The sequence below is a fragment of the Macaca thibetana genome, chromosome 14 (genome assembly GCF_024542745.1).
Source record: "Macaca thibetana thibetana isolate TM-01 chromosome 14, ASM2454274v1, whole genome shotgun sequence".
Taxonomy (NCBI): domain Eukaryota; kingdom Metazoa; phylum Chordata; class Mammalia; order Primates; family Cercopithecidae; genus Macaca; species Macaca thibetana.
The window spans coordinates 64,857,414-64,884,941 of NC_065591.1; the positions used below are offsets into that span (position 1 = coordinate 64,857,414).

General features: G+C 51.5%; 1 protein-coding gene across 1 annotated transcript; it reads left to right on the forward strand.

Moving 5' to 3' along the window:
• The first annotated feature begins 495 nt into the window (after window positions 1–495).
• Window positions 496–27,306, forward strand: P2RY6 (pyrimidinergic receptor P2Y6). Its single transcript, XM_050756244.1, is given in 3 exon segments — window positions 496–1,496; window positions 1,499–1,613; window positions 25,987–27,306. Coding segments are annotated over 3 exon segments (1,287 nt in total). The 5' UTR covers window positions 496–1,345; the 3' UTR covers window positions 27,008–27,306.
• Window positions 27,307–27,528: the final 222 nt, after the last annotated feature.

Genomic DNA, 27,528 nt, shown 5'->3' on the forward strand with positions numbered 1-27,528 from the left:
GAGCCTAGAGGGTGGGGCAGGCTGACACTACCAGATGGGCCTGCCACAGAAACACCTCACACTCCTTTACCAGGAGCTGACGGGGGGCACAGCCAGCCCCTCACAGGCCAGCACTGTGCTGGGAGGCTCACCCCTGAATCTACCTTTGTGGACATGCCAAGAGAGGGCAGGAGGGGGAGCTCTGCCTTGCTGTGTGACCCAGGCAAGCCCTGACCCTCTCTGGGTCCAGTGCCCTCTTGTCTACTGGGATATTGGGATTGGGGATTGGTTGAGGGATGTGCTCCCTCTCTGGACCACAGAGGAAGCAGAGAGCTTCCCCAGGGCTGGGAGTGGGGTGCAAGCTCGGGATGCTCCCTGTCAAAGCCCTGGTGGCCCTGAGTTGCTGCCTGTGCCCAGGGAGTCTCAGCCTTGGCACTGGCCTGCTGCTGAGATCCACCGAGGCAGGGTCTGGCACAGAGTGGGGGCTTGGGGCCTGGGGAAGGGTCTCCTCCAGGCTAGGTGGCTGGGAGAGGGAGATCTGGCAAATCCAGATGGGGCCTGTCCACCTGTCCGAGGCTGCAGTCCCCTAGCTCTCTGCCACTTACCTTCCTTTATGTTTCTCTACCGCTGCTCTTATCACTATCTGGCCTGCTATATATTTACCAAAAGAAACTAATCTCCCCTGCTAGACTACAGGTGTCTCAAGGGTGGGACTTTGTTTTTTGACCTCAAGTGCCTTGAACACTACCTGAACAGAGTAGATGACCAATAAGTACCTGTAACAAAGAAAAGGAGGTGGAGGAAGCGGGAGAATGAGTCATCTTACAGACAGGGAGGGCCCACCATGGGCCCAGGTAGAGCCGCCCTGGCTGCCTTCTCCTCATAAAGCCTAAGCTCAAGCTCAAGGACGGATTGGCGCTACGGAGGGGAGGGTCGCCTGGGGTCAGCCTTTCCCCCAGGATCACCCTCCATCTTCGGTGCCATCCTCATCCTTGGGTGGAAGTTGTCTGGGCCCACAGGGTTGGAGCCACAGATAACACAGCCATTAATATCGGGGTCTCAGCCTCTCTTAACGGACCTTCCAGGCACTGCTGAGAAAACCAGGTTACTGGTTTCCTGCGGCAGCAATGAGCAGAAGCAGGGCCATCTCCAGACTCCAGAGAAGCCAGGAGAGGGCTGGGGTGAGAATGTAGAGGAGGAGAGAAAACGGCCACCCAATTCGTTTCTTCCCTGTGCCAGGCCCTTGTCCTGAAATGTTATCTCACTCCATCCTCCCAACAGTCACTTGGGCTAAATTGGTGATGCTGCTTGTTTGGGTGAGCAAACAGAGGGTGAAGAAAGTGACTTGTGGGCAGCTGGGTAGAGGATGAGTCAGCATTGGTGTAAAGGACTTGAGCTTCAGGGTTCTCGGGATTCGAGTCCTGGCCCTGCTGCTTGCCAGCTCTGTGCTGTGGCAAGTTACTTCCTCTCCCCAAGTCTCTCGGTTTCCTCATCTGCTGCCTCTCCAGACTTCTGCCAGACATTGCATGCGACAGTTTCAGGCATAGAACTGACTGGTAGCAGGGGCTGCTCTGCGAGTGGGAATTTGCTCCAGCACTTCACGGACTGCAAGCAGGGCACTCGCTAACTCCTGGGTGAGTTTTCTGGGTCCATGCCTGGAAGGGCTTACGCCCCTCAGCTCCCCTAGCATCTTCCTGAGTACATGCAGTCCACTTGCAGCCACCGAGGTTCATCACAGGCAAGAGCAGCAGTGGGGCAGACACTGGGGTCCTCCTCCTTCCTCCGCCTGACTATGCCTGGAGCCTGCAGACTGCATAGCATGGAGGGCTGAGGCACGCAGGATGGGGTCAGCGGGGGCGGGGAGGAGATGGACACATTGGTGCTGGGCTGTGTCTTGCTGAAGAAGTGGAATAGCTCAGGCAAGACTCAGAGCCACAAAGGTCTGGGTATGAGTCCAAATGGCTGGCAAGGACACTTTTCCTCTCTGGGCCTCAATTTCTTACTCTCTAAAATGGGGGCAACAGTGGTCTCTCGCTGCTATGTGAACACTGCTAAGTGTAGTACGCTGGAGAGCAGCCCTCACAGAGGAGGCTGGGCCCTGCCCTCAGAACTCCCCAGGAACTTTGGTTGAGGGAGTGAGTAGGAAGGATTAGTGACCGAATAATTGTCCACAGAGGAGACCCTTGGGAAGCCTCTCACCTCTGCCATTCCAGCTAAATCTTAAGACAGCCTGGAGCTGGCCCCACGAGAGTGGTTTGGAAAAAAAAAAAAAAAAAAAAAAAAAATGGGTCCCTGAGTCCAGGTGTGACCTGTTAAGGATGAAATCTCGGAGAGCTGGGTTAAAACTTTTCCGGAGTTTCTATTGCCATTCAGCTCTGCTGACACCCACACAGAGAAAACAGGCAGCCCAGCCCATGCGTTCAGTCCCGGCTCTTGAAGATATTTGGGACTCTCATCTCTTGCCAGCTCTAGAATGGGTCAGATTCAGGGAACCTCTCCACCCCTCAGTATCAATGAGATGAAAAATAAGAAGGCCTTTTGCAAACATAAAGTGTTGTGCCCCAGAAGGTGCAACTGTGTGTGTGCCAAGCCCCTGGGTGTGTATGCAAAAGTGAGAACGTCCAGCTGCCAGTGTATGTGTGTGTGTGTATGACTGGCTGGGTGGGGGGAACTCCACACTGCCCTCGACTGTCTGTGTGGCTGGGACTCTTCTAAAACTCTTACAACCTTTTTTTGCATTTCCTCACTGTTTGTCAGTTTATCAGAAAGGGAGGGGCCATGGTCCGGAAACCTGGCAATTGTTTCTGAGCCTGCCGACTCTTCTCTCCTGCCCTTGCCTTATCCTGTGGCTGTCTCTGGAGGCCCGACTACCAGTAGCTCCCAGCATGGCCTGTTCTGCCAGAAGCTTGCCTGGTTTCTCTGTATAGCCCACTGCCACCTGTTTTCCCATCAGTGGCCATGCACTGGCTGTTTTCACACCACTGTCCCACTGACCCTTTTCATTTTGGAATTTTTATTTTTTTAAAGATAGGGTCTTGCTCTGTCACCCAGGTTGGAGTACAGTGGCACTGTCATTGCTTTCTGTAACCTTGAACTCCTGGGCTTAAGCAATCCTCCTGCCTCAACCTAAAAGTTGCTGGGACTACAGGCATGTGTCACAATGCTCAGCTAATTTTTAAAAATATTTTGTAGAGATGGGATTTTGCTGTGTTGCCCAGGCTGGTCTCAAACTGCTCGCCTCGAGTGCCACTGACTCTTTATAACTTCCCAATGCCCTCCAGAAATGGTATTTACTGTTCCCATTTTACAGGCAAGGAAATGGAGGCTTATTGAAGGGAAATGGCTCTCCCAGAGTTATCCAGCCAACTAGCAGCAGCGCTAGGGTTTCAATTCTTACCTAACTCTGAAAACTTTATTAGCTGTTGTGGCTTACCTAGTAGGTGTGCGTTGGCTGTTTGGCTGAACGAATAAGTAAATGAAATAACAGATGAATAAATCATTCCATCAAAATTGAGCTGAAAGAGAAAGTTAGGTAATAATAACAAGATCTGTCATTGACTGAGCAACTACAATATGTCAAGTGTTTTACACAAAAATGAAAGCATCAGGAGGCTGAGGCAGGAGAATCGCTTGAAGCCGGGAGGCGGAGGTTGCAGTGAGCTGAGATCGTGCCACTGTACTCCAGCCTGGGTGACAAGAGCAAGACTCTGTCTCCAAAAAAAAATTAAGAAAGAAAATAAAAGAAAAAGAAAGCAGTCAGGATTACTGTTATTCCTATTTTACAGCAGAAGCAGCTGAGGCTCAGAGAAATTAAAGGATCCTGTCCAATGTGGAAGCTGGGACTGTAATTTGTCAGTGTCCACACCCAGAGCTCTGAACCTAGCTTTCCTGGTTCCTTAGCATTAGAGTGAGTCGGCGGAGCCTGGCAACAGGTGCCCATTACAGCAGAGGACCCGGGGCCCGTTGAGACTCTCAGGAAGCTGGGTGCAACAGCCCACCCTGCCCCTCCTGCCTTGGGACCATTTCCCCATTTGTCTCTGAAATGGGTTTCTATTTCAGGCTGGGGTGGGGATCTGGCAGCCCAGGCTCTGACTCTCCCTCTCTGACTGTTGGCTTGTCTAGTTAGGGCCAATGCCCTGGCATGGGGTGATATCTTGCTGCTTCCCCTGTCCCAGGGCTGGCCCTGTCATTAATAGTTCCATGGGAGGGCAGGGTCTGCACAAGATGTAGTCATTGGTCTATAGAGATGGTGTAGGCTCGGTCAGTGGCTTCTGTGCCCAGCTCTGTGTGGATGCCAGGGACCCAGGGGCTAGTGGGTCCAACTTGCCCCTTAGGAACTCAGGGGCTGGGCTGGGTACTGAGCTCCAGGAAGATGAACTCTGCAGTAGCTGAGACAGAGCCTGGCATCCTGACTCCCAGGGCAGTTCCGGTTTTGCTTGCCTGGGACGGAGTTGGGGCTGTCCTATGGTACCAGCAGGCAGATCTCAACTCAGAGTGAGGGATAACCTTGTTTCTGTCATACCAGAGGGATAGGAACCCGCTTTTCACATCAGCCCACAGTTCCTGAGTGTCCTGTCCCTTCTATTGAGGGACAGGGGCACGAGGGGACAAATCTGCACAGGAGGAGAGCCCATTGTCTGAGGGGGGAAGAAATTGCCTCAGGCAGCAGCTAATCTGATGGTTGAGGCAAGAGACGGACTTGGAAGTGCCAGAACCTATCCTGGCAGATTCACCAGTACTTGACAGCATGGTGCAGCCTCATTCCTCATGCCTTCGCATTGCGGCCCACCATGCTTCTGAGGAAGACACACCTCCATAGCATGGAGGGGAAACAGAGGCACAGAGAGGCTAATGTTTGGCACAGAAATGCCTCTGTTGTAAAAAGTTGCTGTAGTAAAGCAGATGATAGATTAAAAGCTAAACAATCCCCAGCCTAGGTCTCCTCCCAGGCAGTAAATCTCCCCTTCTGACTTTTGGATTCATTGGTGAGATTCATGGAGGACTTGTTTTGTGCCAGGCCCACTCAGGGGCTTTATCATATATTTATCTTATAATAACAGCAACACCAAGAGCGGTTAATACTATAACTCACATAGAATAAGTGGGGAAACCGAGACTCAGAGAGTTAAATAACTTGCTCGAGGTCACATAACTAGTAGATACAAAGGGGTTCAAACCTGGGACTATCTGTCCCTGAAACTCACGACTCTCCCACTCCATGGGGTACTTGTTCCACAAGATGTCAGGCTTCAGAGCATACCATGAAATGGTAAAATATGAATGAAAACACAAGAAAAGGAACAATTAGGGAAACGCAAATCAAGACCACAATATAATACCACTTTACACCCACTAAAATGGCTACAATGAAAAAGACAGACAATAACAAGTGTTGCTGAGGCTGTGAAGATATTGGAAGTCTCATACATTGCTAGTGAGAATGAAAAAGTACATAGCCATTTTGGAATGCAGTTAGACAGCACCTCAAAAGGTTAAACAAAGAGTTACCATATGACCCCCTGGTTCCAAGGTATATACACAAGAAAATTTAAAACACAAAAACTTCTACATAAATGTTCATAACAGAATTATTCATAATAGCCAAAAAGTGGGAATAACCCAAAATGCCAGCGTGAATGAACAGATAAACAATTATGTGGTCTATCCATACAATGGAATATTATTCAGCCATAAAAATGAAGTTTTTATTTATGCTACAACATGGATGAACCTTGAAGACACACTAAACAAAAGTCAGACACAAAATGGTGCACACTGTGTGATTCAATTTACATAAAACATCCAGAACAGGCAAATTCATAAATATAAAAAGGAGATTCGTAGTTTCCAGGGGGATGGGAAAAAAGGAATGGGGAGTAACTGTTATTGGGTACAGGATTTCTTTCTATGGTTATTAAAATATTCTGAAATTAGATAGTGATGATGGTTGTACAATCTTGTGAATATGCTGAAAACCTCTGAATTGTCCACTTTGAAAGGCTGAATTTTATGGTATGTGAATTACGTCTTAATTGTTTTAAATCCAGGAGCAGGAATATAGAAATTACATAGAAGGTTGAGATGAATGTTGGTCCTCAGGTAGGTGAACAGGGAAACTTCACTGTGAGTGTCCTGGCAGCTGGAGTGAAAAGGGAGAAGCAGCCTCCAAAAGGAGGAAACCAACTCTTCATGGGTTTAGGTCTAGGGCAAGATTCTTATAAACCCAAGTTGGCCCACTGCATCATAATGTCAGAAATACAGAATTGTTTTTGAGACACAGTTTCACTCTGTCACCCAGGCTGGAGTACAGTGGCACAATCTCAGCTCACTGCAACCTCTGCCTCCTAGGTTCAAGCGATTCTCCTGCCTCAGCCTCCCAAGTAGCTGGGATTACAGACATGCGCCACCACACCTGGCTAATTTTTGTATTTTTGGTAGAGACAGGGTTTCACCATGTTGGCCAGGCCAGTCTCAAACTCCTGACCTCAAGTGATCCGCCCACCTTGGCCTCCCAAAGTGCTGGGATTACAGGCATGAGCCAGAAATACAGACTTTTTTTTTTTCTCCCACCTGATATTCCGATGCAAAAAGTATGAAGAAAGTGGGAAGGGCCTGTGATTTGACCACACTTCCAAGCCAATGAGTTGACCTCCTATAGTTTCATAGATGCTGGCAGAAGACACAAGACTTCTGGTTAAAGATAAAGAACTTTCTTCCTCACAACAATAAGAGTAGCCCAAATATCAGCATTTGCACTTGTTCCCCAATTCCTGCAGGACAATGCAAAGGGGGCCAGGTAATACCTGCACATGCAATGGCTTGCATGACAAGGTAAGGAACGTGGAGCTTAGGCAATCCGCGTCTTTTATAAGGGGCAGCAAACCTGCCCACCAGACAGTCAATAAACCTGGTTTTGGCTCCAGAAGGGGACACTATCTTTATCTTTATCTTCCAAGGCTGTCTGCTCTACAAATATCCTTGAAAAGATCCTCTGGAACAAAGGTAGTCTGTCTCTGCTCACAAAACATGCAGAAATCTGACTGGCCCTGGGAGAATTGTCTCCCAATACAGTAGATGTGCTGGTCAAGGCCAAGTTTTGTTTGTTTGTTTGTTTGTTTATTGTTATTTTGTTTGTCTTTTATTATGATAAAATATACATAACAAAATTTATGATTTTAATCCTTTTTGATTGTACAATTAATTCACTGGTATTAAGTACACGCACAATGTTGGGCAACCATCACATCATCACCATCCATCTCCAGGACTATTTATTTATTTATTTATTTGAGATGGAGTCTTGTTCAGTCACCCAAGCTGGAGTGCAGTGGCGCAATCTTGGCTCACCGCAACCTCTGCCTCCCAGATTCAAGTGATTCTTCTGCCTCAGCTGGGATTACAGGCACACACCACCATGGCCAACTAGTTTTTGTATTTTTAGTAGAGACAGAGTTTCACCATGTTGGTCAGGCTGGTCTCGAACTTCTGACCTCATGTAATCTGCCCGCCTGCCTCAGCCTCCCAAAGTGCTGGGATTACAGACATGAGCCACTGTGCCCAGCCCTCCAGGACTTTTTAAAGTCATCCACTGAAACTCTACACCCATTAAATAATAACTCCCCATTCTCCCACCCTCTCAGCCTCTGGCAACCCCCACTCTACTTTCTGTCTCAATGAATTTGACTCTTCTAGGTACCTTATATAAGTGGAATCATACAGTATTTGTCCCTTTTTGACTGACTTATTGTACTTGGAATAAGGTTTTCAAGTTTAATCCATGTTGTAGTATGTATCAGAATTTCATTTTTTAAGGCTGAATAATAATCTATTGTATATATATATCAGATTTTATTTATCTATTCATCCATCTACAGATGTTTAGCTTGTTTCTATCTTTGGGCTATTGTGAATAATGCTGCTATGAACATTTATATATAAACTTCTGTTTGAGTCCTTGCCTTCAATTCTTTTGGTTGGAATTCTAGGAGTAGAACTGCTGGATTATATGGTAACTTTATGCTTATTTTTTGATAAACAGCCAAAATATTTTTCACAGAGGCCACATCATTTTACATTCCACCAGTAATGCAAAGGTTTCCAGTTTCTCCACATCCTCACCAACACTTCTTATTTCCTAGGTTGGTCTTTTTTTTTTTTTTTTTTTTTTTTCAATAACAGCCATCCTAATGGGTGTGAAGTGGTATCTCATGGTTTTAATTTGCATTCCCTATTGATTAGTAATGTTGAGCATCTTTTCATGTGCTTATTGGCCATTAGTATATCTTCTTTGGAAAAACATCTAAGTCCTTTGCTGATTTTTGAATTGGGTTGTTTCTTTTGTTGTTTAGTTTGTAGGAGTTCTTTATACATTCTAGATATTAATACCTTATCAGACATATGGTTTGCAAATATTTGCTCCCATTCTGTGGGTTGCCTTCCAACTCTGTTGATAATGTCTTTTGATGTACAATAGTTTTAAATTTTGATAAATTTCAACTTACTTAATTTGCTGTTGTTGTTTTTGCCTATACTTTTGTTGTCAGGGTGGTCAGGGTTATTTTGGTTGCAAGAGACAAACGCAGCTAGCTTGGGCAAGAAAAGGTGTATCAGTTTATATAAATAAAAAGTCAAAGGTAGACTTAGATGTGACATGGCTAGATCCAGCACTTACAAGGATACCATGAACAGCTCTCTCCTGACTTTCCACCAGGTTCCTACATTCTCACTCAAGTTCTTTCCAGAAGCACCAGGCTTCCATGGTCCGCACAGCTAATAATCCAGGAGAAAAAGAGTGAGAACCTTTCATGCTGATTCCACAAAAATTCCTGGGGCAAACTCTAATTGGTTGCCCCTGAACCAATCACTGGCGAAGGGTCTGGATGGATCCTGGGTCTGGTTACCACCTTGAATGAAGAAAATCTCCACTGAATGGGGCGAGAGGCTCCTAATAGGAAGAGATGCTGGACAGGCAAACATTCCTCCCCAGAAAGAGTCCGGGAATCGGATGGGCAGCCAGGGTTGGGAAGTTCTGCTTCGAAGGGTGTCCCTTACCTTAGGCTTCCTGTTAGGGCCCTGGAAGAAGTAGAGGGAATCCTTCTATTTGATCCCTGAAGATTTCCTAGAGGACGCAGCATTTATGAGGCCCTGTGACTGATGGAAGGGTGAGGCCAGGGCAGTCTGGGCCCCAGGCAGGTTGGGTCAGAGCAGTAGAGGGGCTGGATTTCCCTGCCACCTGAAATCCTTCCTAGCCCAGCCCTGCTCTATTGTAGGAGCTAAGAATATGCACTCTAGAACCAGGCTGCCTCGGTTCAGAATAGCCCAGGAGTCATTCTTTCTCCCAGTGCTACCTTGAGCTAAACTTTGTGCCTTGGTTTCCCCACCAGAAGTATAAAATGAAGATCATAACCAGTCCCACCTTGCGGGGTCCTTATGAGGACTAAATGAGGCAATGCACATCTGGCACTCACTAAGTCTTCAATAATCGTATTTTCATCATTATTAGTTTGGGCCTCTTTTCAAGCACATGCAGAGCAGCTCCAGCTCTGTTCACCATCCTTCAACAGGCCTCTCACGGACTCTGCCTTTTACCTTCACATACACTTGACCATTTCACTGTCACCTCCTCACCAAGCTTTCTCTCCTGTGGAACCATCCCTCCCTGCCTGTGTTCTGGCAGGACTCTGGGGCACTGACTCTGGGACTTCGGGTTATGGATCATCAGGTAGATGTCCCTTGTCCCCACTGAGCACCAGTGGGCAGGACCTGGGCCTCCCGTATCCCTGAGTTTACAATGGGAGTTGGCCAGCCACAGATGTGGGGAGAGAGAAATCCAGTGATGGAAACAGCACTGACGAGGGGGAAAAGAAGAGCAGGAACTGAAAGTAAATCAGAGCCCAGCAGATCGCGTGCAAGGAGCAGGAGTGGGAGCTGAGAGTGGAGAGGTCAACAGGAACTGGGTTTGCCTTTATCCTCAGGCACTGGGAAGACATAGAGAGGGCGTAGAAAGAGAAACAGTGAAGTCAGACTTTTGCTGAGCAAGGGTCCATCTGGCCACAGAAAGGGGCTGGACTGGCCCTGGAGATGGAAAACCAGAAAGCATGAGGAGGCTGTGGTCTAGGTCGGAGGAGGGGCCACGGGGTGAGAGAAGAGGAGTCTGAGATGTGAAAATGGAGCACAAACAGGGCTTGGTGATTGACATGAAGTGGGACCTCAGTTTTTCCACCAGAGAAATTGCAAGTCCTGCCCTGCTGGCCTCTCCAGGTGGGATTAGAGGACAGCACGCACTTGGCACTGACTACTCGAAATGGCTGGTAACTGTGTCTGCTATATCAGCTCATCCGCATCCGCTCCCTCAGCCTATCCTCATGCCCTAGTACAGTCCAGGTCAAGCATAGACCAGACACTCAGGGTGCTAGGTCAAGTCTGTAAACTCCAAGAACCAGAGTGGGGCTTCACCACCCAAGCCCACCCTGGAAGAGCCAGTGGGGCACAGACTAGCTGAGCTGTGCTGAGGACATCTGGCTCCCCTGGGCAGGGTGGGGCCTAGGCTCCTCCATCCAAGAAGGGACCAGCCCACATCCACAGCGATCTGGAGCAGATGGCACACGGTTCCTTCCTATTCTATCCTGCTCAGCCATGGCTTACAGACACAGGCTAGGATGGAAAGGAAGTGAATCCTGGGAATGGTGCTGGGCACGAGGGCCAGGCAGAAGCCAGACGGTGGTGCCATTAGAGCTCCACCCCTCACCAGCTGAGTGTCCTCAGGAACTGTGAATCCAGCTGCCCAGGGGCAAGGCCAGGCCTCGGGGCCAGGTATTCTGTCTCCCACAGCTGACATCGCATGTCCAGATGGTTGTGCTATCCCAGGAACCGAATGTCTCTCCTCTCTTGGTCTCAGTTTCCTTCACTGCAAAATGGGTGCAAAGGAGAGGAGAGAACTCTGGAAGCTCTAAGGGCTCCCCTCCCCAGTCTGTCTGATGGAGGAGGGCCTGCATGGGTCTGGCAGTTGGAGCAAGTCATCCTTTTACTCCTCCAAGTCTCCCGCTATCAAAGCCATTCCTTTGCTGCCCCTGGAGAGGAGAGCCAGGCTGGAGCAGCAGGCTTGGTGACAGGACACAGAGATAGGTGGCTGCCCACAAGCTCCATGCAGGGCTACAGCATCCTCTTGCCTGCTCTGGACCTCAGTTTTCCACCTGTGGCCTGAGGGCTGGTGTGGGACATCGGTCTTTCCAGTACTCTGGCTGTAAGGGCTTGTTAGGGGGCAGGGAAGACTGCTGTGAGCCTATCATTTGAGATCCTTGACGTGAGTCTACCACAGGCTGGTCACTGGAGCTCCCCATCCCATGGCCACAACCCCATTTTAGGCTCTATTTTCTCTGAATCTAACCACAACCAATTCATCGTCCAACTAGCAGCCTTCTAAGTCTCAAATTTGATCATGCCTCTGCCCTGCTTTAGAAAGGGGTCTCCCAATGAGGACTTTCTTCAGCTGGCACCCTCAACGCAGAGGCCACATGTGTAGCCTGTCATTTTGAGGCCTGTTGGGCCTGGACCTAATGACCCCACAGTCTTACCTCCTGCAGGGCCCCTCAGCACTTGCAAACACAAACACATGCAGGTACTCTGAGGTCCCACATCTCCAGCAGGTCTCTCTGCCTAGAGCACCTGCCTTTTCCTTTCCACACTGCACCAAAGAATCATCTCCTCCATGGAGCCTTCCTTGATACCACAGACTGGGTTGGAGACCTCCTTTGTCTTCCCAGAGACCCATGGGTGTACATCTTCATCTGTCTTTTCCGCTAACAGGGGCTCCTCAAAGGACAGAGTCCAGAGAGGTGCCTGCACATTGTGAGACTCCTTGTAAATGCATGGCGAATGAATGAATGAATGAATGGAGAAGGGAGGGAGGGAGAAAGGAAGGGAGCAAGGCTTGCAAGGGAGGTCATTTCTCATGAGTTTGGCTGATCTATGATAAAATTATGGGCGATAATAGAAGCCCCACTGAGCAAATACTTACTGTGCACCAGATATTGGGCTAGGTGATCTAGATCCATTTCATTTGAGCCCCCAGTGATGCTGTGACTGTTGACAGTATTTATACTCTGAGGCTCAGAGAGGTAAAATCACAGCTCATAAGCTGTGGAGTCAGGACGGGAACCCCCATATCTGCTGGGTGCCAAGCTTTGCAGAGGGAACAGTGATGGGTGACAGAGGGGTACAAATGCTGGGATTGAGCATTTGGATCTAATTCCATGGTCTGGGGCTTGAAGAACTCTGGGTTTTCTGGGGAGCTCTGAGGACATACCTGTTCCAGGAGGGAATCCTCACATTTTGTGTCCCCAGGGGCAGTGCCAGGGAGTAATCTGGGGAGCCGTGTACCCCCACCCTCACCTGTTCCATAAGCAATGACCCCTCCTATTCTGTGACAGAAACCATTGATGTTTTCTCAAACCAGTGTCATGAGCCATGCAAAGGTATCATCCCAACCAGTCACCTCCCTAATCCCCTGCTAAACAGACGTCCTGGAGGTGCCCCTGCCAGCCCTGATCCCCACCCACCTTCCAGGCAGAGTCCAGGCCCTCTCCTGGAAGCCAGAGAGGTGGCTCTCCTCCCCAAGCCCTGCACCAGCCCTGAGTGGTGCTCAGGGATGTCAAGCCCAGTCACCCTCAGTGGCCTGTTTTCTCCCCAAGGCCTGTGTTGTCAAGATCACTTTGGAGATTTCCTTGTGGATGGAGCTCAGGCAGTCGATCGCTCCTTGGTTCCATCTTGCCAACCTCACCCAGAAGACAGAGTACCCACTGCTCTTCCCGGAGCTGGGCCCAAAGGCTCCTTGCTCTGCCCTGGGCCTGACTGTAAGGGGGTGAGAAATGGGTACAGGGAGGAAGTAGAGGCAGGGCTTGTGGGTGACTCTTCCAGAAGCTTGATTGTGCAGGGAGGAAGAGGAACAGACGGAGAGGCACGAGAGGTCAAGGAAGACATTTTGCTCAGACGAGAGAGAGAGACTGGGGAGTGGAGAATGTTTGGGCTGAGGGGAAGGAACAAGCAGATGCAGCACGGGGAGGGTGCTGAAGAGGGGGCAGGAGGCGGTACCTGGGGTCCCGCGGGGCTGTGGAGGGGTGAGGAGAGAAGGTGCAGACATGGGGTTTATTTGGGCAGTGGAAAACTGAAGGCAGCCCCTCTGAAAGCCTGTCTGCTCTGAAGGAGGAGTTGAGGGCTGGTAGGGTTGAGGGTATGGGACTGACAAGAAAGATGGGGCCAAGGCTTAGAAGAGAGAGGAGAGAGGATGCCCTAGGACAGACAGAAGTTTGGGGACCCAGCCAAGTGGGGCAGTGACAGGGTCTGCAGGGCCTTAGGCACTCAACTGAGTCATGTCCTCCAGCTCTACTCAGCCCCACGGTGCAGGACGGAGCAGTCTGGTGGCACCATGAATGAAGGACACGAATTGATTGGTTGTGTTCATGGGAATCCTGGGTCCTGGGAGGGAGGCCTAGGCTGGCAAGGGAAGGGAAAGAAGCCAGAAAGATTCTGGGCCGGGTCCCCAGTGCAGAGGGAGTGATCCTGTGCAGGGAGGTGAGACTGCCAGAGAAAAACCTCAGACCGGGCAGGAGGGAGATGCAGGCTGCCCAGCCCTGCCAGGCCAAGTCTCATTCACCCCTCTCAGCTGGGACTGTTCACAGCCCAAATCTCACACACACAGCCAGGCAGAAGCAGCCCCAGGGCTGGCTTAAAGGCCTTTGGTGCTCACATTTAATCTCTATTTGCTCCCAATCCCCAATAAACACATACTCTTTTTTTTTTTTTTTTTTTTTTTTGAGACGGAGTCTCACTCTGTTGCCCAGGCTGGAGTGCAGTGGCCGGATCTCTGCTCACTGCAAGCTCCGCCTCCCGAGTTTACGCCATTCTCCTGCCTCAGCCTCCTGTGTAGCTGGGACTACAGGCGCCCGCCACCTCGCCCGGCTAGTTTTTTGTATTTTTTAGTAGAGAGGGGGTTTCACCGTGTTAGCCAGGATGGTCTCGATCTCCTGACCTCGTGATCCACCCATCTCGGCCTCCCAAAGTGCTGGGATTACAGGCGTGAGCCACTGCGCCCGGCCAAAACACATACTCTTAAGTACAAACTACAGCTTGCTATATGAACAGCCTCAAGCAAAGTCCCCCGTGCAGCCAGTCCTCTCTGTGTAGACATAATTGAACCACCTCTGGAATTTATTTGTTCATTCACTCAATAAATATTTATTGAGCACCTACTATATGCCAGACACTGTCCTAAGTATATGCAGCAGTGAAAAAAACACGAAAACCCCTGCCCTGGTGGAGTTTATGTTCCAGTCAGGAGAGAGAGACAATAACCAATAAATAAGTAGAACAGTGTATTAAAAGATTTTAAATGCTAAGGAGAAAAATATAGCAGAGAAGGGGCATAGGAATCACACGTGTGCATGTGCTGGGTAGGAGATTATAATTTTAGCTTGGAGTGGTAGGAGAAGGTCCTATGGAGAAGGTGTCATTTAAGTGACCACCTGAGGGGGTCTGTCCTGCATCCTTTTTTTGAGACAGGGGCTCGCTCTGTAGTCCAGGCTGGAATGCAGTGGTGTGATCATAGCTCACTGCAGCCTCGACCTCCCAGGCTCAAGCGATTTTCCCACCTCAGCCTCCCAAGTAGCTGGGGTTACAGGCACACACCAACACACCCAGTTAATTTTTAAACATTTTTTGGTAGAGACAGGCTTTCTCTATGTTGCCCAGCCTGGTCTCGAACTTCTGGGCTCAAGTGATCCTCCCACCTTGGCCTCCCAAAGTGCTTAGATTCCAGGTGTGAGCCACCGCACCCAGCCTGTCCTGTGTTCTTCATGCACACTCCATAGCGGGAGCCACCTGTTGCCTGCTGACCTCCTACACTGCACTTTGAATGAGGTAGTTGCCCCTGACTTTGATCTCTTCCTCCCAGGCCACCCCTCAGACACCCACAAAGCCCTCTTCTTCCCACACTGGACTGGCCAGAAATGGGCCAGTTTGAGGGTGAAGATTTGGGGTTTGGAGGCAGGCAGTTCAGCTGATTGGAAGATCACTGACGGATTGGTGGCCCTGGCAAGTAACTAAGCTGTTGGGGGCTTAGTTTCCTCCTCCCAAAAGAAGAGACCATGCCCCCTTTACAGGCCCCAGGCAGGCAATGAAACAGGACAGAGGGTAGCAAAGGGTTTTGTCTTCAGGTTTGAAAACAGTCACAGACCACAGCCTCATCTTTGAGGATCCACCACTAGGTCTCCTTGGGCCTGGACATGTGCCTGAAATTGCCTGGTGAGAATGAAAACCAATAGATGGATGGTCTTGGGACAATCTCTGCAGGGTGTCCTGGGGCAGCCAAGCTCTATGGCCCCAGGGGCAAGCTGGACCGGTGTGGGAGAGCAGTCACTAGGGACAGATCTCGGGGCTTGGTGTGACAAAGCATATCTCCCAGTGAGCTTTCTCAAGGTGGAATGCAGTGGCCTAGGAGAGGAGTAAGCTCTCTGTAATGGGAAGTATGCAGGCAGGGGCCAAATAAGCCCAATCAGGAAGGCTTCAGAGAGCCCCCTTCTCTGGGGGGATGATGGGGAGACCTCTGGGTCGGATGACCTTAAGGCCTCACTAGCCTTGACTGTTTGGAACTCAGAGGCCTGTCATTGACCCCTGGGTCCAGCTGGATGTCTTATCACTGCCAGGTGGGCTCAGGCCCTAGGAAGAGCTAGGGACGATCAGAGCAGGAATCAAGGCAGGGGCTGCCTTTCACGGGAGGGGAGGAGTTCCTTGAGGCTCTCCCTCCACAGCCAAACCTTACCTGTACGAGTTGTGGACAAAACTGCCTACCTTCGGGCCTCAGGGTCTGCCTGGGAAATGGGCAAGATCATAACCCACAATAGCCACTTGGCAGGGTTGGTGGCCTGCCTTTCCTGCGGTGGGGACTGGGGGATCCAAGTAGTCTCAGAGGTGCTACTCCTGAACCCATTACCTTCATTCTGCTTGACGAATCTCCACATCAGCCAAAACAAAGATTTAAAAAAAAAAAAAAAAAAAAAAAAAAAAAAATGGAACCAGGCAGCACCAAGGACAGAGCCCCGGGACTCATCTTTATAGACTGGATCCAATCATCCAACATTTCCCAGTGCCTCTTGGGAGCCAAAGCCTGTACTCCTCTCTGAGGCCCCAGAGGCAAAGCAGACCTTGTCCCCAGTTCCTAGCACAGTTAGAGAAGGAAAGGGAGGGAGTCTGACACTGCCCCTTTGGCTGGTCTTCTCTGCCCTGACCCCTGACCTCCATTTCTTTGTCCTTTCTTAGGCTACTCTTCCTGAGAAACAGGGTGTCATGGTGGGTTTATAGTGCACTTTGGGCAAGTTCCTAACCTCACTGGCCTCAGTTTTCCCATAGGGAAATGCCACCTCTCTTCCTGGGCACAAGGTGCAGATCTACAGGCAGGACTCCTAGTTTCATGTGACAGAATCCGAGGTTAAATGGATTGAGGCAAAAAGGGAGTTTATCAGCTCATAACACCAAAGGTAAAACCTCAGGCACAGCTGAAACCAGGCACTCAGTGCTGTTCTCAGGAAACGATGCATCCCTGTCTATCATCTCTGCCATTCCCTGGCTTTCTATGTGGACAGTCTTCTCCCTGGTGGCAGTATCTCCATCGCCCAGGACAGTGCCTGGAACTTAGTTCACTTGGCTCCAGCAGCTCCTGCCTCGCTTTCTACTAGCTTTGCAAATGCTGTGGAAGACCTGTCTCCTTCCCGATGCCCCAGTAAAAGCACCAGAATTGACTCTGAGGCATGCAATGAAGATCACTCCTCCACCCCGAGCCAGTTACAGGCCTGAGGGGCTCACTCTTCTCTCATTGGCAGGCTTCAATCACAGACCCATCACTCCCAGATCCCCAAGACTCTAGATGGGAGAAGGGGGATCCCCTAAAGGAAAATCAGAGGGCAGGGTCGTCATCATAAGAGCGGATCTGGGAACTGAGTGGGAAGAAGCTACAGAGGGGCTGAACAATGACTGCTAGGCTGGCCAGGTGGCTGGACCTGGGCCATCTGTTCCCCCACAGACTGAAGCCTGGTTATCTGGGAGGATGGGCAGATCCTTAAGGCACTAACTGAGGCCATCAGCCAACTGTGCTACTTGCAGCTAAGCAGCAGGTTCCTTCTTGAAGGGAGAACCACGTAGCCTCTCCCACAAGGAGACAAACAAATGGGATGGCCTGGTGGTCCAAGCAAGGCACAGAGAGCCTCTCCAACTATCTCCAGGGGAGAGTTTTTTAGGAGACCCTGGGGATCTCCTAGAGCACTGGGTAGAAGGTGCAGTGGCCCTATAGGCGTGGACTTATAAGGGCTGGGCACCACAGGCCGTCCCTCTGCTCACTGGGGGCTGCCCTGTCACAGCTGCTCCCTGGGCCTCTGTGCTATCCACAGTTCCTCAGTCTCAGGGCTGCCCTTGACCCCTCAGCCTTGTGCCCACTGGGGCCGTGTGGTCTCTAACCCTCTTCATTCACATTCCCAAGAAAGAACCTCTTGCTAACTTTGCGATGCCTCAGTCACCTCATTTGTAAAGTGGAAACAGTAGTTTTGAAGAGTGAATGAGACAAGGCACATTAAGCATTTTGCACAATGCTTGGTTCATCATCAGTGCTCAATTAATACATGTGTCCAGGTTGTGGTGGGGCTTCTGGGTGCACTCTTGGGCAGCTGGGGCCCCTCATACATAGTGGGGTCTTGGGAGATGTAAGTTCCATCTTTGCTAAGCTTGAAGAGGCTGGAGAGAAACCAAAGGAAGCAGCCCCAACCCCCAAATTCCCCAAAGCTGCAGCTTCCTCTTCCTTTCACTGAAAATGGCTGTTTCAGTTTTAGATTTAATTCCTGTTGAGCGGGAAGTGAGAAGGGGAAGTGGGAAAGGAGAAGAGAAATCAGAGCCCCTGCCTTCCATGTTCCCTTCTGCCAGGTTTGTCATTCTGGAGCCAGCCAGATGCCACAGGTAGGACCAGAACTCCTCCAGGTGAGAGGACTATGCTTCCCGCCCTCTGTCGTCTGGGTGCCAGGGAGGCACTTGCATTAGGAACCTGGCCTCAAGCTGGCCTCAGGTGGGCTCCAGGGCAACCCTGCCTCAGGCTAGAGGCAGTTCCAGAGTCAGGATTGGGTTGATGACTGGGGCATAGAGGGTATAGTGACTCTGTATGGTAGGTAGGCACCATAAGTAGCCCTGTTTACTCAGACTCAGAGAGGGTAGGTGGCTTACCCTAGGTCACACAGCAATTTGGTGGTCAATCCCAGCCTGTCTGACTCCTTAGGGGAAGGAAGCTAACTCTTGACCCTTGGCATCCTGTGCCCTTGCTGCTAACTCACTGGTCAGGGGCCCAGCAAGGGGGTTTCCAGGCCTTTATTTCCCAGCAGGCAGGCAGGCCAAGGTTAGGAAGCCTCTTCCACATCCAGCTTGGTCTGAGCTGGTTCCTGCCTCAGCTGGCTGGCAGACAGTGACTCAGGCTTCCAGCTCCTGCCTTTGGCCAACAGATCCCCTCATCCCTGCTAGATATGAAGGCCTCAGGGGATGGGGGAGGCTCTGGGGTCACGTAAAGTTTATCCTGAGACCATAGGATCTAAGCAGCCTGAAGGGCTGGGCCCCTTGTCATTTCTTCCTATGTCCATACTGAATTGCTCCTGCTGTAGAACTGACACCATGGTTGTTATCCCAACTGAAAAAAGGATACTGGAAGAGGCCGTCCCTGCTGTGAGGTGAGGGGCTGCCGTGTTTTGCCAAAGGTGTACCTGGGGTGGAGATGGGTGGTGGATACCTGGGGCCAGGGCCTCTACCTCAGACAGATAAGGCTTGGTGCTGACCCTGTTGTCCCTGCCATGTCCCCAGTGGCTCCTGTGACCACACTGACCAGGGTGAGGACCTGAGAATGAGAGCTTGAGCTCATCTGGGGAGGGTGAGTGGAAGGAAGGTTGGGGAGTGGGTCAAGAGGAAATGAGACCGGAAACCCAGTCCGGAGGCTGCTCAGTGCCAGCCCTGAGGGGAGGCCCCCCATTGTGGGCAGACCAGCCTTGCCCTCACCCCTCCCTGGCTGTGTGACAGAGTGGGGCTGGCTGTCCGCTGGTGCCATCTCATGGCTACAGGGTCTCAATGCAGGGAAGACCTAACTCCCCTGAGAATCCCCTGGTTTGAGCATCTGAGCTCCAACTTAGGGGGAACAATGAAGAAGGGGGCCTTAGAGTCAAGAAGAACGTACTGAAATGCCACCTGGCTGGGATAGCTTGGAAAACTCACTGGCCCTTCCTGAGTCTTAGTTTCTTCATATGTAAAGGGGAGGGAATAATCCACCCCCCACCAAATTGCCCAGGACTGCAGATAAAACATCTGGCACAGAATAGGCATTTAAGAAACAACACTGGCCAGACACGGTGGCTCACGCCTGTAATCCCAGCACTTTGGGAGGCCGAGGCAGGTGGATTACCTGAGGTCAGGAGTTCAAGACCAGCCTAACCAACATGGAGAAACCCCATCTCTACTAAAAGTACAAAATTAGCCTGGTATGGTAGCACATGCCTGTACATCCCAGCTACTTGGGAGGCTGAGGCAGGAGAATCACTTGAACCTGGGAGGTAGAGGTTGTGGTGAGCCAAGATCGTGCCATTGTACTCCAACCTGGGCAACAAGAGTGAAACTCCATCTCAAGAAAAAAGAAAAGAAAAGAAAAAGAAAGAAGAAAGAAAGAGAGAGAGAAAAAGAGAGAGAGAGAGAAAGAAAGAAAGAAAGGAAGGAAGGAAGGAGGGAAGGAAGGAAGGAAGGAAGGAAGGAAGGAAGGAAGGAAGGAAGGAAGGAAGGAAGGAAGGAAGGAAGGAAGGAAAAGAAAGAGGGAGAGAGACTGGCCGTGGCCGGGCATAGTGGTGCATGCCTGTAATCCCAATACTTTGGGAGGCCAAGGAGGGAGGATCTTTGCCAAAAGAAGGCTCCACGTTGGAGGTTTCGTGATGGGCCAGCCCCTCTCAGGCCTCTCATCTGAAGCCCCCTCTTTGCAGAGCTCATCCATTGCTCTGGCTTTTATATTTATTAATTTCTCACAGAGGTTAAGCTCATTCCCCACTTCTGTGCCTTTGCCCACAGTGGACCTCCTGCCTGTGATGCCCTCTTCAGCCTTGTTATGTGTCCAGGTCCCTCTGGTCCTTTAGTGCCCAGCAGTGGACATGCTTTCTCCATGAGCTTTACAGGTTACTTCCTCCCAGGTGCACCCATGACCCCTGAGACCTGAGTGCTCCCTCCCAGGCCCCGTCCCCTCCTCTAGGCCTAGCCAGGTCCATGGGCAAAGCTAAGGCCCAGTGAGAGCAGGGCAGTTCCTTGGCTCCGATTCAGTCATCCTTAAATTCTTTGAAGTCCCAAGCCCTAGGATGCTGTAGTTCCAAGGTCCTGAGAGCCCTCAAACCTAGACTCTGTTAGGAAGGCAAAGAACTAAAAGGCCAGTGGGTAATGGGTATTCAGTGGTTGTTGAGGTGCCAGGCCAGGCCTCTTGTATGCCCTTGAACCCCTGAGAAGAGGGTGGGGAAGGGGCAGCTGGCCTTAGTTTCTTTCTCCATCTGTCAAGTGGGACCCCATGAGCCTTTTCTTCCCCTCTGAGGTTAGTCCAAGTGCCCTTATCTGAGCGGAGCAGTGGGATTAGGGATCTCCAGATCTGCACGTCTGGGCAGATAAGACATGATAGGGACAGCTTTGTGTTTCCCATCCATCCAGGTTGCAGGGACTGAGACCACTTAGGCTTCTTACCCAAGCCCTGCCCTGCCCTGCCTTGGGGACAACACCTCCCAGGAGCCCTCAGATCTGTTCCCATTCCTGGGACAGTGACCCATCCTGCTGGGAGTGACTGTGGGAGGTTGTCCCAAGGACCCAGCAAAGGACTGGCTGCTGAGCTGAAGGCCACCTTGCTTTCCTGGGCCACAGCACAGGTCAAATCCAACCAGGAGGTCCACACTCAGCTGGCAGAAGTGACCTCTTAGCACAGGCCTAAGCAAGCAGTAGGTGCTCAATCTGTGCACAACTGACCAAGTGTTTATCAGAAGTTCAAACCTGATTTTTCTAAGTGTGATCCAAACTTTGGGTTCCCACTCTGTTCCTCAATCCCCTTGCCTGTAAAAATGGCTTTGGGGTGAGATCGGTGCCTTTAAGGGCACCTTCAGCTCTGATGCTCTAGGCTCTAAGAGTCTCCTCTGCACCTCCCAGGGTAGAAGATGAGCCGCCCTGAGTGGCACTTTATCCTCCCAGCACACTGGTGGTCCGTATGACCATATTCTACCCAGGAGGCTCAGAGAAGGGAAGGGGCTTATCTAGTCAGTGGTTGGGGGCAAAGGTGGAGTAAGAACCTGGGCCTCAAACTCCCAGGGCAGCATTCTTTCCCCACACAATCCTCCCCTGCCACCCGCCTTGCTACCTCAGCTGCTCCGAATCAAAGCCTACCTCCTCCAGGTCGCCCTCTTGGAATGCTGCTTCCCACTCTGGATCTGGCCTCCCCGGGACAATGAGGAGCCACATCTCCTGCTCTGGTCTCCTAACAGCTCTGAGGCCAGTTTGGTGGTGAGGAGGGGATGGGGAGGATGTGGCACAGGCAACTGGGTCCTCAGGGGCATCACATCTATCTCCACAGCCCATGTCCATCACTCCTTATGCGCCCTGCACCTGCTGTGTGGAAGAAGCAGTCGCTGTGAAATGGGGGAACGTAGGAGGATCTGGTGACACATAGTAGGTACTCGATAAATGTGTGTGGAGAAAAGGAGAAGAGGGAAGGAGGGAGGGAGAAGGGGGCTGAGTAAGTATGTACATAAGTGGATTGCCACACGGAGGGATGGGTAGATGGCCATGTTGGTGAGTGAGCTATTGAATGAGGGAAGGAAGGCTAGATGGGGGAGTGAATGGCTGGGAGGAGGAATGGACACCCCGTGGCTCTGAGTGTTATAGCTAAAGGAGGAGCCACGAGCTCTCTAATCACTGCCCTACCCATTTGACAGCTGCGAAGACTGAGAGACGGCTGAGCAGAAAGAAAATTGCTGGTTCTATGGGGCTGACAGCCTCTGGTTCTCCCCTACCCTCCTCCTCTGCCCCATCCCCCTCTTTCCCCTGCTGGGGTAGAGGAGTGTTCCGGGAAGGACGCCTTTTTTCCACCTCCTTACTCCTCTAAGCCCAGTTTCCGCCAGGCGCTGGGCGTGGTGTTGGGGATGGCAGGGAGCCGGTGGCCCCCACAGAGACTCTTTTAGTCAGAGACAGTCCTGCCAGGAAACAGAGGAAGCTGCTCACCCTGTCAGATGAGCTGCAGCCTAGCTGAGGGCAGGAGAGTGGGGAGCCTCAGGTCTGGCTTCCCTTTGCCCCGACACACTTGGGACCACCAGCGTGCTGCAGGGACAGGAGGCTGCCTGTGAGTGTCAGTGCATCTTGGGGCCATGGGCCAGTGCAGGGGTTGTGGGGGGTGGGGGGCGGGTGGACACAAGGAACTGTGACTTTGGGCGGGAAGGCTGGGTTAAAGGAGGCCCACAGAGTTAGGAGGCCCAGAGGAAGGGATTCCACCCAGCTGGGGGGATAAAAAAAGGAAGAAGCAAGGTGAGATCTGGAGCTAGATAGATACTTAGGGTTTTGATAAATGGAGATTAGTTGGATGGCACTTTGTGTGAAGGGAACAGTGGAGATGGGGAGGCTGGAGAGGGAGTCTGGCTCTCTGGCTGCCACTGGCTATGTAGGAGTCTCCACGTCTTGGGAATGTGTGACGAAAGAGGAAGGGGCAAGGGCAGAGTGGCCCTGGTGTACTTCAGATAGGGCTGGAGGGCTTGGCAGGGGTCTTGAATGTCAGGAAAAGGGTTTGGGCCTTTCCCCCAAAGGGCAGAGGAATGGAGAGAAGGATGTAGTCAGAGCCACTTGTTAGCAAGCCCCCCGCACCATGGGCAGAGTCCAGCCCAGGAAGAGGCTGGGGTCTGGTCTGGTCCAGAACTTAGGACCCAAGAGCTAGTGACAGATGTCAGCGCCAAGGTCAGCTGCTGCCTGGAGGTGGGAGCCAAGAGCACCCTCCTTGAGGCCAGCCCCTGCCAGGAACTGGGAGAACAGCTCAGCTCTCCTAGGTCCTCAGAAAATAGACAAAGGAGCCGGGGTGATGGTCAGGCCTCTTTCCTGACACAGCCCTGAAGGTTTTCCCAGACAGCTGTGCACTGGATCCCCTCCTGCAGCCCTCTGCCTCCTTCCAAGGGGGAGGGGAGGGGGTCCCAGGAGGATCAGTCTCACCAGGGTGTGCGAGTGGCAGACTGCTGTCCCCACTCATCTGAGACAGAGGGCTGTCCCTGGGGGTGGGATCTGAGGGTGAAGGCCTCCCAAAGGAAGGTTGAGGGAGGCAGCACCCCTCTAACATGTTCTCCTCCTCACCACAACCCTCTTCCCTTGCAGACTGGTCTCCTCAGACCCTGTGTGAGGAGAGGGGTCAGGGAGGGGCAGAGGCTTCGTCTCAAAGGCCAGCCCCACGGAACCAGCAGTTTTCTTTTTCCTCAGATTTCTTTGTCAGACCCTGTGTGAGAGGAGATTGGTCTGCAAGAACAGAGGGTTATGGTGAGGAGGGGAACATGGTAGAGGGGTGCTGTGTCCCTCAACCTTCCTCCTCACCCAGAGTGTCCTCCCACCCTTCTCCACCCATGGAAATCCTGGTCAACCACCCAGGCCTTGCTCTGTCTTTCATTCTGCTCTGAAAAGTCTCTTCCACCAGGTGGTTCACACTGGTCTCCTCCATCAGACTAGCATATCTGTATCTGTATCCCCATATCTCCATGTCCACCTATACACTATGCCCTCATGTATCTAGCTGGTAGAGAGGACTCAGTGAATCCCTGTCATGTGGAAACAAGAGAATGAACATGTGAATGAGAATGGCCCGAACCAATGAATGAAGAGATGAGCGGATGTTCTCTGCCTGTGCTCATCCTGGCTTCATGGCTATGCTGTTGGGGGCTGCTATGTTTCTTCCTCTGGTCTCCTCGTCGTTCCTACCTTGTCCTAGCTGGGCACCCAGCACTCCTAGCATACGGTCTAAAGCCCCACAAAGAATCTTTGGTAACTGAGGGTGACATGGGATGTGGGCTGCAGACAGAGAATCCAACATTATCATTTTGCCCAGAATTGGGGTAAAATAGCTTCACCAAAATGAAATTGTAAGTTGGGAAGAATGTATTTTTCTCTAATATAACTTTTTTAAATCCCATAACCTTACTTAGTAGGTATATTAAGAACAGAAAACACTTGGCCCCATGCCAGGCACTGATCTTCACAACAATCTTATAAGGCAGGTACTATCTCATCTCATTTTACAGATGGGGAATCTGGAGGACAGAGGTTAACTAGTATGCCCAAGACCACATAGCTCATCCGTGGCATAGCTGAGACTTGAACCTAAGCATCTGGACCAGAGTCCATATACTTTGCCTGAACCCTTTACCACCCACTGAGTGCATTTGCAGGACTTCATATTTTTTCTGGGCCTCAATTTTTCCCGTCTGTAAAATGGGAAAGGAGGAGGATTAGATTCATTATCTCAAAGGCCCATTGGATTTTAGTTGTAAATTTTCTCTAGACACCAGTAATATGGCAATGTCAGTTTAGAGGTGAGTGTCTAGCAGTCAGACTTACCCCATCAGGGAACCCCTTAGGGTATTTGTGCTGCTGGCTCTCCCAAAACCCAGCCCGAAAGAATGAGAGGAGGGACAAGATGTAGAATGCAATGGCATGGCATTTATTGAGCACTACTGAATGTCATCACCACACATTTCACTGATGAGGACGCTGGCCACATCACTTATGAAGACACTGTGACATGACCTGTTTCACACAGCACGTAAGTGGGGGAGCAACATTTAAACCCAGGCCTGCCTAGCTCTGAAGTTGGTCATGTAAACTCTACATCCCATGTCTGTGGGCTACACTAAGCTGCCTTTTCTGGACTGGGCAGTTGGGTTCTGGTTCTGACTCTGCTCTGACTCACGAAGAAAGGAGCAGTCCCTGCCCCTCACTGTGCCTGGATTTCCATCTCTGTAAAGTAAACAGATGACTTGGTCCCTCACCCATCCGCCTTCAGGGACGTTGTTTTCACTCTGGGCACTAGCAGGCGCTGTGTTGTCAGAGGCTCTGCCAAACCTGCCTTTGTAGCCTCAAGTGGAACCAGGCCTTGGGGAACTGGGTATCACCTCCTTCCCCTATTTTACAGATAACAAGACCTCTGCCAGAAGAACCATGGCTTTGAAAGGTGGAGTTCAGGCTGAGGAGATGGGTGCGGTCCTCAGTGAGCCCCTGGTGTGTGGACCCTTCATATTGGTTAACTAAGAGTTATCAGGGCCCTTTCTGCCCCACACCCTGGACTAAGACCAGAGAGACACCGGACCTGGCCCCTCTCCTCAGGCAGGTCCCAGTCTGTGAGAGACATGCGGATCCACCATGACCAGAGTCTCCACACCCCAGGGAGCCCCTGGCAGCCCTGCACAGCATGATTTAGCGCTTCTAACCTCTTGACATCCCTGAGAGGCAGGCGCCACATTCCCCCTTTTCTTAGGTGAAATGAAATCATCACCTCAAAGTCACATAGCAAATACATAACAGAGTTGGAATTCAAACCCAAGTCCATCAATCTCCACTAACAGAGAAAGAAACATATGATCAGGGCTTTGAAGAATGAATAGAAGTTCACTTGGAAGGCTGAAGGAAAAAAAAATTTAAAAAAATATATATATATACACACACACACATATATACATACACACACACACACACAAAATGAATCAGATTGTTCCCAAGCGTGAGCTTTATTGTATCACAAATTTTCTCGAAGTGAGGGCTCTGTGGGGCTTCATGGGGTGGTTAGAGTAGCAGAGTTGACAAAGTTGGTGCCCTCACTGTTCAGACACGGAGATCAGGGCCCGAGGAGGGGCAGGGCCTGCTGGGTGGTGAGTGAGCATGTCACTGACAGGCTGTGTATTGCTTTCCCAGCCTCCCTGAACATAGGAAACTCACCTGAGCAGCCATGGAGTGGGACAATGGCACAGGACAGGCTCTGGGCTTGCCACCCACCACCTGTGTCTACCGCGAGAACTTCAAGCGACTGCTGCTGCCACCTGTGTATTCGGCGGTGCTGGCGGCTGGCCTGCCGCTGAACGTCTGTGTCATTACCCAGATCTGCACGTCCCGCCGGGCCCTGACTCGCACGGCTGTGTATACCCTAAACCTCGCCCTGGCCGACCTACTGTATGCCTGCTCCCTGCCCCTGCTCATCTACAACTATGCCCAAGGTGACCACTGGCCCTTTGGCGACTTCGCCTGCCGCCTGGTCCGCTTCCTCTTCTACGCCAATCTGCATGGCAGCATCCTCTTCCTCACCTGCATCAGCTTCCAGCGCTACCTGGGCATCTGCCACCCGCTGGCCCCCTGGCACAAACGTGGGGGCCGCCGGGCCGCCTGGCTAGTGTGTGTAGCCGTGTGGCTGGCTGTGACAACCCAGTCCCTGCCCACAGCTGTCTTTGCTGCCACAGGCATCCAGCGTAACCGCACCGTCTGCTATGACCTCAGCCCGCCTGCCCTGGCCACCCGCTATATGCCCTATGGCATGGCTCTCACTGTCATCGGCTTCCTGCTGCCCTTTGCTGCCCTGCTGGCCTGCTACTGTCTCCTGGCCCGCCGCTTGTGCCGCCAGGATGGCCCAGCAGAGCCTGTGGCCCAGGAGCGGCGTGGCAAGGCAGCCCGCATGGCGGTGGTGGTGGCCGCTGCCTTTGCCATCAGCTTCCTGCCTTTCCACATCACCAAGACAGCCTACCTGGCAGTGCGCTCAACGCCAGGCGTCCCCTGCCCTGTGTTGGAGGCCTTTGCAGCGGCCTATAAAGGCACACGGCCGTTTGCCAGCGCCAACAGCGTGCTGGACCCCATCCTCTTCTACTTCACCCAGAAGAAGTTCCGCCGACGACCACATGAGCTCCTACAGAAACTCACAGCCAAATGGCAGAGGCAGGGTCGCTAAGTCCTCCAGGGCCTGGGCAGCTTTCATGTTTGCCATTGTGTCCAGGGCACCAGGAGCCCCACCAACCCCAAAGCATGCAGAGAATTAGAGCTCAGCTCAGCTGGGCATGGAGTAAGGTCCCTCACAGGACCCAGAAGCTCACCAAAAACTATTTCTTCAGCCCCTTCTCTGGCCCAGGCCCTGTAGGCATGGAGATGGACAGACCTGGGCCTGGCACTTGAGAGGTCCTAGTCAGCCATAGAGAGCTGGGGAAACCACATTAAGGTGCTCACAAAAATACAGTGTGACGTGTACTATCATCAAGGGGTATGTTCCATGCTTTGAGTCACCAATGAAGCGGGTGAGGGAAGATGAGAGTGGGAAGTGAGAGCTTCTGGGAAGGGGCATTTGAGCTGGGTTTTGGGGGATGACTATGAGCTCTCTGGAGAGGAGTGATATTCCATTTATTTAGCAAGCCTTTACTGACACCTTGTGCTCAGGCTTGGGTTGGTTCTGGGGCCCTAGAAGAACCCGTCCTAGCC